Source organism: Zingiber officinale, chromosome 10B (assembly GCF_018446385.1).
Source record: "Zingiber officinale cultivar Zhangliang chromosome 10B, Zo_v1.1, whole genome shotgun sequence".
Taxonomy (NCBI): domain Eukaryota; kingdom Viridiplantae; phylum Streptophyta; class Magnoliopsida; order Zingiberales; family Zingiberaceae; genus Zingiber; species Zingiber officinale.
The window spans coordinates 95124274-95134813 of NC_056005.1; the positions used below are offsets into that span (position 1 = coordinate 95124274).

At 34.5% G+C, this 10540-nt stretch overlaps 1 protein-coding gene across 2 annotated transcripts; it reads right to left on the bottom strand.

The window, feature by feature from the left end:
• Positions 1-89: 89 nt before the first annotated feature.
• Positions 90-4876, bottom strand: LOC122029527 (boron transporter 1-like). 2 transcript variants are annotated; one of them, XM_042588549.1, is made up of 13 exons: positions 4547-4876; positions 4042-4344; positions 3844-3926; positions 3538-3730; positions 3301-3439; positions 2338-2503; positions 2078-2244; positions 1827-2000; positions 1650-1745; positions 1389-1532; positions 995-1314; positions 657-924; positions 90-570 (listed from the first exon to the last, which is right to left on the bottom strand). In XM_042588549.1, the coding sequence occupies exons 2-13, from the start codon at positions 4143-4145 to the stop codon at positions 286-288; spliced, it is 2139 nt and encodes a 712-aa protein (XP_042444483.1). In that variant the 5' UTR covers positions 4146-4344; positions 4547-4876; the 3' UTR covers positions 90-285. The 2 variants fall into 2 exon arrangements, with proteins under 2 accessions (XP_042444483.1, XP_042444482.1); XM_042588548.1 differs by having other exon boundaries at positions 4452-4876.
• Positions 4877-10540: the final 5664 nt, after the last annotated feature.

Here is a 10540-nt window from a genome sequence, read left to right on the forward strand (position 1 = left end):
GTTCAAAGTTTGCTCTCTTCATTCTCCTTTTCACTAGTATCACAATCGAGTTGTCTCAAGATACAAAAACAACCAAGAACAAAGATCGGTGATGTCGGACGATAACATTTTGATCGAATTGGGTACACATTCTAAAAGGTTTTGAGGCTACAACAAAGCCACAAAGAACTCAACATGAAAAACAAAATCTAAAGCATATTTTATCGATCGATCGCGTAGTTCTATCTACATTAACATGTTAAGGAATAGTAGTACTATATCATATGGATTTCGCTTCATCTGTCTCTAAATCGAAGGAGAGTCGCGCACGTGTTCCCCTAGCTTGGAAGGTCCGATGACCTCTATGGTCCGAGGACTGTGTTCCTGCCTCAGTTCACTCATCCTAAGACTGTGAGCTTTGTCGGATAACCAGGGGCTCGTTCTGCCCTGGGGATCGGTCGATGGCGTTCCGGTTGAGCTAGTGACTTTAGGACTGTTCATGTGCCTAATTTCACCTCGGCTCCGGGTCACCATTTGATCTAGCACTTCCCCACTTTCTGCAAAGTGTGATCCCTTGCCAATCTCAGGTTCCTACTTGAAGCAGTAGTTTTAGTCGAATATACAAAAATTTGCGGATGAAAACATACTCGGAAAGCAGAATGCGTTATGATACGAACCGCTGCGAGGTTAAATGCTAAGGGTGGTGATTCTTCAAACTCAGCTGCATCTAAATCGGTAAGGTGCGCGCCTTTGAAGATTTTCGGAAGGATGTACTGTCTTACGGGAACTAAAAGCATGATCATTAGGGGAAACAGAACTCCGGCGATCGGTATCCATGTGATTCCAAAGCAGACGAGCAAGTATGTTGTTTGGAAGAGAGTAAACAGAGTGATCGTCTTGAAAGGCACCGTCTCGACAAAGGTTGCATGTTGATCCTCAAGCACCCTGTTAGGAAGAAGAAGTTTGTTCATGAGTTCGTATTCGATTTTGATAACATGGATGTCGATAGACTCACTTGAATCGTCTACTTGGAGCAGTGAAAAGTAGAAGAATCCTTTCCCAGAATTGGTTCCCCGGCAAGCTTTCGATGGCCATGAAAGCGAAGTATCCCCAAAGAACAGACGTCGGGATCTTCTTCAGGAATGGCATAGCCGCAACACACCCTCCGACCATTGCTGCCTGCAGCAAATTGCTGAGACGTTGCTCTTTAACCTCGACCGGTAGAAGGTCATCGATTTCCTTTTCAATGTCGAATACTGACTCGTCGATTGGCGCATCAATGTTTCCCATGCTCGAAGCGAGTTGGATAGTCGAGTCTTTTAGTTCTTTCAAACCCTACATGAGAGTCAAGAGTCATTTCAATGGATTCATAACTACTATCACACGAAAAACAGCACCAATTCTAGTACCTGAGCAGATTGGGATGGCTCTTGGTAAATCAATGGAGTCTGCATTTGTCGATACGCTTCTTGCATACTCCCATACAGTTGGCTCAAGCTTGAGTTTAGACCCATACTTCGGCGTGCAGTGGCTACGAGTCGATTACGAAGAAGCTGCGGTGATTTTAAATAGTTCAACATTATCAATCAGACAAGGTTGCCACAGTTTGTTTGTTGTTGTTGTTGTTATTGGTGCCGCTGAATAAACTATCGAAACTTCATATTCAGTACCTGATGTTTGAGAGTAGCTAGACTTTTCGTGTGCATAGGTGACTGTGGGATGACTCCGTTAGCCGGAGGAATTCCGATAAGACCACATAGTAATGTCTGCCAACCGAAAAGAGAACTTAGCTTTCTGGGAGGTGTTTCATGGCTATACGAACGAGCGGTATGGCAAAGAGAACATACCAAGAAACCGAGCAGAAGCAAATCGTAATGGAAGGACGGTGGCTTTCTCAAGTTGAATTCCTTCTGTTGAGCGAGTTGAGATGCTACACTGTGATCGAAATAATAAAGGACTGCTATCATCGTTGCGGGTATGAAAGCTCCAAGAATGTAAAGAAAGGGCACATTGATCATTTGCTGCAAATGTGAAAAAGCAAAGAAAAATTTAAGCCTGTATAAATCAAGTCAAATTCTCATGATTGTGAGATACAAACCCTGATCACTGTCCAATTCTCATATGCTCCCGGTGACCACGGGTTCGGGCTAAAAAGGCGTCGTGGAATTCCTTTCGGAACACTACTTGCAGGTATATAAGATACTCCCGTCCACACGAGGACCATAAGTGGCACACCGTAATCTGCAATAAACCCTCGTAGCCAACCTGAAAATTTTGAAACTTCATAAGAAGTCGCGTTGCTTGTAATGAAGAAGAGAGCAAGAAGAAAGGATTGCCATTCCAATTCTCAGGCCATACCGGTTCCATAGCGCCATGACCGGGCTTTTCTACTTCTTAGCGCAGTGAGGAGAAGACCAAATGACAGGACTAAAGCAAACATTCCATTGGCAAACCTCCAAGATGGAATGAATCCTAATTCCTTTGGGTTCTCACGTTTCGGAATGCGAAATTCATCAACAAGCCCCTGAAGGAAAGATACTACTGTTTGTTATTGTTGCGAACTAACTTTTTCATCTACTACTAATACACTGATTGAGAAGAAAAACAGGGGAAAAAAAAGTTCTTCAAAAAGGCACAAACATTATTTAAATTTTGTTACATATCAACAATTGATTTGATTCACTTTTCAATTTCATTATAGACTTCAAGTTTTGGGGTATTGGGAGACAAAAGTACTCACAAAGTTACCACTATGTAGGCAACTTTACCCACATAATCATTGGAAGAACGAACCGACAAGTGGCAGCAAGATGGGGGCCTAAACTCGGGACGAGGAACACCGATCGGGAGCAATCGAAAGCTGACACGCTATGGATTTAGAACGTCATGTACCATTATCATCTTGAGGCCTATAGATAGGATATGAACATCCACCATTAGTGAAGGTGTACCATTATGCTTGGACTACCTTCAACCAAACTCCATTTGCCTGTTTTCTCTATCTAAACCAAGTACTAGACCTACATTGGTCCCGTATAGGTAGGTCACGACATCTAACATAATCAAACTATTACATCCACCATTAGTGAAGGTTTATTTTCTTTCAAAGATTCAGGATGCAAAGGACCTGAAAAATCTCAAGTCAAAGGCCAAATTAAGATTCAAATCAAATTTGAGGGGCAAACTGAATCTTTTCTTCTTCACTTCTAAAGGCTAAGTTGAGATAAAATAAGTGAAGTTAGAATAACTAAATGATGTAAACAGACTAGTTGACAATGATTAAAGCAATGTAATATAGTAAATTATTCCTTGATTCTCAACCTTAATGGCCTGTTGCATAAACAGCATAGCAATCAGCAAACCGAATAGCTCTCCCGCTAAACGAGTAAATCTGTTGATGATGGAACAAGCTCCTAAGATTGACAGTAAGAAGAGCAAAAAGGAAGTCCAGACGCAAACCCTACAATTTCAAACCCGAACATGTTCATTAGTGATCAAAGTAATCGGCAAGCTTTGGATTTCCTTTTTCAGAGGAAAAAAAAGAGAGCATTTACGCACCATCCAGTCCATGCTAGGAACAACTCTCGCCCCAAATCTGCTCGATCCTTAGCAAAGTTAAACATGAATGTGTACATAAGCACCGTCGGTTCTGCGACTCCAAGGATCAGCAGAGGTTGACCTCCTAGGATCGAGTGGATAATTCCACAAAGAGCAGTTGATGCTAAAGTCTGAACTGCTGTTAGAACACCATCTGCCAGAACCAAGATCAAATATCATGTTCAAACATGTTTATGATGGCTATGATACTTTGAATTTTCAGATGCAAACACGATTCGCTTAACCAGTTTGACAAAAGAAAAATACCAGTGTCCCTTTCCAGTTGTTCCCCGAATGAAATAACTGGGATTGCAGATGCAAAGAATATATATGTAGTTGGAGCCAAAATTCTGAGATCCATAAGCATATATAAGCACATAGCATTGGCACAACTAATAAAAGCAATTCGAAAACAAGAATTCAAGCTAGAAACAAAAACAAGAAGCTAAGGCAATACTCCATCACCTGATGCCAGCCCGGAAACCACCAGTCCAGTCTTGCTTGTAGCAATTCAATCTCCCTTCAAGGTCATTCTTGATTCCACGGAAAGGCACAAAGGTCTCCTCCATGTTCCGATGCGAAAATGCTCTCCCTCGGATGGTTTGTGGGCAAACAAAGCCTCAGACAAAGAGGCAGGCACAGACTTGAATCACAACAATATGTTAAGTGACTAATTAAGTTTACATGGTTTCAGCACAGCACAACCTAGGAAGCCCAATGATCTGGAGAGCTTGGCTAGAGCAGATTCAAAAGGATCACACACATAAGCTGCAGAATCAAAGAAAAAAGAACAAAAACACACATGAATCAGCTGAAGAACCCAAAAAAGATACCTTTTTGATCTAGTTAAACAAAGCAATACGCATCAAACTCACTGAAAAGGTAACTTTACACCAGACTCAAACCCTAAGAACAGCAATGCCAAGAAAACTAAGGGGCAAAGATGGGGAAAAGCCATCCTTTTGCTTACATTAGGCTCCAAACCCCTACACGCGATGAGAAGCACTGAGAGTGCCTGGAGAAGTTGAAATATATAAAAGAGCAGAGGGTCGAGCAGTGAAATCCATGAATAGTAGCGAGCAATATGGTCAATGCAAGCAATGTGCGTGCTTGGAGCGTGTGAACGTGGCCATCTGAGCCTTAAAGACCTTCTTCCAATAGAATAACCTCAAAACGCCTGCCGCAAGCGCTCAACAGGGGAAGGCCTCGCTTAAAAAAAGCTGGAAAAGAAAGTGATGAGTAGACACCGGAAAGAATGGAGGTAGGCCACGAGGAACCGAAGGTGGATTGCTAGTGGAAGCTGCTCGAGAGCAGTGAGAGAAAGATGGGATTTTGATCGATTTGATATCAACTTTCTTCTTTAATTTCTTTGTTTTTGATGCTTTTACCAAAGGCATTGCCAGGCCATGACAAGCTGGCTGGGCAGTGTCCCTGTACAAGAAGTCGAGCAGGACAAATTTTTATTATTATTTAATAATTTTTAAAATAAAAAATTTGATAAATATAAAACACTCTTAACCTAATTGTAATTATAATGGACAAGCCCCTTTGTGCAACATGCAAGAGTATGAATACCAATTATAATTTTTAGTAGGTGCAAAATATTTCATTGGTTGTCTTAAATTTTTTTTTTTTTATATGTACTGTTATTATTCGGCAAAGTTCTTATGATTTATTTCCCTTGCACATATTGAAAGTCATTTTGGAGGAGCCGTCGGGATGATGATTTCATTTTTATTGTCAATCATTATACTGGATAAGTCTCAAACATGTTCTTTCGGATGGACCTAGTAACTAATATATGAAGTGTTACCATAATGAATAAGTCCCAGACATGCAATGATAAATTGTTCAAGTAATTATAAACACTCATGATCTAAATTTCAACTACGACGCATTTTAATATTTTTCTCTAGTAAAATAAAAAAGTTGGAATATTAACTATTGAGCGAGGAGTAACTTATGTTTCCGGATTTACTACGATGACTGATAAAAAATTTTAATAGCGCTAGATTGATCATTTTTAGGATTAATTGATTAGATACCTAAATTACTAAAAAAAAAATTATAATGGATAAAAAAATAAAATAAATCCTTTTTATTAAAATCTATAAAGGGCATTCTTTCTTATTTTTTAAAATGAGAATAGTATCTTATCCTGCTTTCTCTTTTAGTAAATTATATAGGTACTCTCAAGTGGATCGTTCGATCAATTTTAAATTTTTTATAGGTCTATTTTAACTTTAAGCCTTGAATTGATTTGTCAATTATGTGAATAAGATAAATCAACATTGCAGTCGCTATAAAATCATAGTTATTATAATTTTATTTATAACTATGACAATGCAATATTGTTGAATAGAATAAGTAGCGATGTGATAATTATTATAATGTGAATGTTAGATAAATATACTAAGTCTGAATTACAATAATTATGATTTCGTATCTATTATAACATGATATATAGTAATTATAAACTATAGTTATTACTATACAAATCATAATAACTATAAAACTGTAGTTAATATAACATAAAAATTACTTGAACATTATACTTAAACGCAGAGGTTGAGAATAGAAAATAAAAAAGAGGGCAATTTGATGATTAAAAAAAAGGGGCAATTTTATTTTTGTATTTTCACCAAATAATTTATTTAATATAAATTTCCACATGCAGTCTGACTCCTAGTACATATTCATGTTTTTTTTAATAAATAAAATAAAATTGCAGCAAATGACATTATTGCTCTCGGTGTGTCTGTTCTTTAGAATATTTTTTTTATTTATTTAATTTTCATTTATCACATGTTAAATATTTTTAAATTCGATGGCCTGACTCAGATTTACTGATGCAGGTTGTTTGATTTAATCAAAATTATTATAATATAAAATAAAATTTATTTTAAATTAATCTATATTATATTAAAATATTCTTATTCTGATGTTAATAAATAAAATGTCTGTTTTTTAATTTTGGGAAGTTATTTTAATGATAATTAAATTTTTACCCTTTTAACTACCCTAAGAGATAAGATATGTGTTTATTGGCTTAATCACTGAGGTGGCAAAAATTAATAGATTAATTACTTTTGTAGCAAAGTAATTGTAGCTTTGACCAACATGTTTAGTGCCTAATTGCGATGATTAAAGTGATAATTATTATTATTTTTTACTTTAAATCCTCGTATTAATTAAACAAGTTAATGTTTCTATCAATGTGTGTCACAAAGAAGCGTGTTGTCCAAAACATAGAGGATATTTGAGTTGATGAGGTCATGGAGAGTACAAGGATAAAATGTTTGACGCTATAAGAGGGAGGATTTATAGTGAAAATAAGAAAAGAAATCGAAAAAAATAAAAGAAATCATCATCCTCAATATTTTATTAAAAAAAATTATTAAATAACAAAGAATAATCTCAAAATATAATTATATAAATATTTATATAGACAAACTCTAACTCATAATAGGTAAAATTGTTAAAAATACTCTAAATAAAAAAGTATTAATTATTAAAAATAATAAAATTGATGTTTGAAGTCTCCTAAAAGGCCTTTTTTGAATCGAAATTTGGCAATTATGGGTTCCGATTCCACCTAGTTGAACTATAAGTATTGGTTTTCGAATTAAAAGTTATATCCCTTTGAAATTCGTAAGGCTTTCTTGGTCGATGTATCAATGTTGAAGTTGGAATTTGTTGAAATTTTTGTAGTTAAATGAAATAAATAATTCAGTGGTTGTGATTTGATGTTATGGAGTAATGGACCATCATTTTAATCAACTATTTATTTCTTGTTTTATTTAAGTCAACTTATGTTTTTTTTTCATCGATTTGATTGTTTCTGAACGGAAATCATTATTGGGCTGGTCATGGTGGCAAAAAGACGAATACGTTCGTCTCCAACGCCCCCGTCAATTCATCTCAGGATCAATACGGAGGAGATAAATCACGGACGACTACTAACCTTTGGAATAATGAATAGTACATAAGGGAGACATTTATCTCGACTTTGTCGAAATTCGAATCTCAGATCTCATGATGGCAACACCTCATGTGCTAGCCACTAGACTCATACGAGAGGACATTATTAAGTCGGTCATGCTAAATGAGATTGTGGGTTGATCAATTTGATCAGTTTTGTCGATTTGATTGAATTAGAATTGATTTGATTGAATTAGAATGGATTGATGAAGTTGAATTATACTTTTGTTAATTCGTTCGTTAACATGAAGAAGATAAATTATGAGGGACTACTAGTGATTAGTGCACGTGGTCAAGATATGGAGAAAGACATACTCAAATGCATTGAGTTTGGATCCTAAAATCTCATATGATAACACTCTATATTTTAACTACCGCACCATCCCAAAAAGACTTGATTATGATCGTCGTGCAAGTTAAGGTGGCATAGTAAAGGTACAAATAATTGAAATAAAGAAGTTGGATGTTTTGATTAGGCTAGACACTCTAATTAAATCTTATAGTTTGGAATCTAGATTTTAAAATTTAAAATTTGGGGTTATGTTTTGTTTTTGAATACCAATTACCAACTTTTTTTAAAATAAAACATATTAGGGGTTTAAAGATTTTTATTTTTTTTTTAAAAACAGTCAATAATTGGCATTAAAGATATATAAACCCTAAATCACCTTGAAAAGTTGATAATAAGTGATCAAAGAGTGGGAGAGTCGGGGAAGTGCCCAAACGGACAGGGTCGAACGAACCGTATAGTTTGGTCCGACAACACGAGCAAGATTTATTCCTTATAATAGATGGGTTAGATACAAGACTAATCTAATGATTTAATCAAGCTAATTAATTTAATTAGATCGATCGTAGTGATAACATTAAACTTTTTTGTTAAGTGATCTACTGTCATGTGAATGATATGTCTATTTTTTTTTTAATGGTGTAATGATAAATTTAAGTATACTGAATTTTAATACTATTTATGAAATTATTTTTAAATAAAATATCAAACTAATTTAAATTAAATATTAAGTTTATTAATTATTCTTTTTTATTTAATCAAGTGGATTAAAAAAATATTAAGTTAGTAAAAAAGTCTAAATCACACGAAAGCCATCACTCGATTTGAGATACATATTTAATTATTATCACCTTAACAAATATCTTTCTAATTGTTAGGTCTTCCCATTAAGCTAATCTTCCATCATTATCACATTACATTAAATTAATAACTTTGCTTTATGAGCTAATCAATAGACCTACTTCCCACACTTTTGCCAACTCAACATTAAAATAAAAAAATTAGATGTTGTGAGTGTGTTAACCTTAATCACCTACTTAAAATGATATCAACTTTGCCAATAACCTTTTCCCCAACAAGATAACTCTTACTAAAAGGCTACAAGATATTGTTTCAAGGATTGAGGTGTAGGTTTTTTTTTTAATAATCTAAGTATTCAGATCTTACGATCTAATTAATTTTAGAGATGATTAATTTAATCTTACGAAAGTTTTCCATCAACTATTAGAGTAAATCTGAAAACACAGATAATAATCCACAATCCAAATGATTCACATGTGAAAGATAAATCTTACTCTTCTTTATATATTTACCATTACGTTATAGTCTGAGAGACGAAGAGATTGAGGTTGTTGAATATCTCTTGTTTCCTTTGACAAACAAAGAGGTAAGATAACTATTTTTTAAAAAATAAATTTAAGTATTTTATTTTGCTTAACTCATCAATGGAAAATTAGGCATTTGACAAATAAAAAATGTTATCATTTAGCAACATTTTAAAATAAATAAATAAATGATACATGACATCAGCCAGCATGGGCATTGTTTGCTTTCTTTCTACTCTAAATTAAATTATTTAAATAAAAAATAGGAATTAAATCATAAAATGAGTGTCCATGTTCATCCTCTTTGTTCTAAGAAAAAAATATTTAATTTATTTATTTAAAATATACTTCACACTTTTATATTATTATTTTAAACCAATCGAACACATGAAACAAATATCAAAACAAATTGATTTGCAAGTTCATTAACAATGTCTTATTGATGGAACAAGAAGATTGATTAGTTACATATTTATATTCTTTGATAATAATTTGATTAATTTTAAAAATAAAAGATTTTTTTAGTTTTTGACCTAAAAACTTGAGTAGGAGAGGATTTTAAAATAAAAATAATAAAAAGAATATGAAGAAGAAAATTAAAACAACAACTCTTATCACTATATTTGTTAGCCCACTTTAATTGACATCAAGATAACTTATTCAACACTATCTTAACCACTATATGCTTCTTTTATTCACCACTTACCAAACAAAGCTTCAATCCAGATCAACTTTTTTTTGAAAAAAAAAATAATAAAATATAAATAAACATGGCCGAATTTCTAAACCCTATCTATCAAGATGCAGTGTGCCTAGTGCTTATTATATAGGGATGATCTAGAGTTGACGTCAAATAAGTACAATAGTGATTGTTCTGCAGGTTAATTTTTAACAAGATAAAAAAATCACAAAACGTAGAGAATTTCTCTTTAGATTTAACTACATTAACAACATAAAAATAATATTCTAACATCAACTTCACAAATGTTCAAATAATCTCAAAACTCTACAAATGTCCAAATAATCTCAAAACTCTTATGATAAAATAATTAGAAATTAGTTAAATTTAAATACATCAAATTAAATCTAATTTATCTGTTGAGATGACTTGAACAAATAATCTCAAGCTACCAACAAGAACTAGTTTCTGCCAAGTGTTGAGTGCAGACTGGTAGAGTAGACAGAGAGGTTGAGTGGGTAGATCGGTCGAGTAGCTAATATAGCCGACCGCGCTGTGTAGCAGATCAGACAGAGCGACCGAAAGAGTGAATGGTCAGACAGGCGTGCAGCCGAGCGAAGGAAGAGGTCGAGCAAGCTGCCGGAGCAAGTGGCCGGTCGGGCGAACTAACCGAACGATTGAGCGAGTGAG

What these genes read in the sequence shown, in the direction of transcription:
- LOC122029527 (XM_042588549.1), bottom strand. Translation starts at nt 4,145, where the DNA reads ATGGAGGAGACCTTTGTGCCTTTCCGTGGAATCAAGAATGACCTTGAA. An exon ending in GGTTTCCGGGCTGGCATCAG is followed by an intron (nt 3,927 to 4,041) that starts GTGATGGAGTAT and finishes TATGGATCTCAG; the next exon opens with AATTTTGGCTCCAACTACAT. An exon ending in TTATGCAACAGGCCATTAAG is followed by an intron (nt 2,504 to 3,300) that starts GTTGAGAATCAA and finishes TCTTTCCTTCAG; the next exon opens with GGGCTTGTTGATGAATTTCG.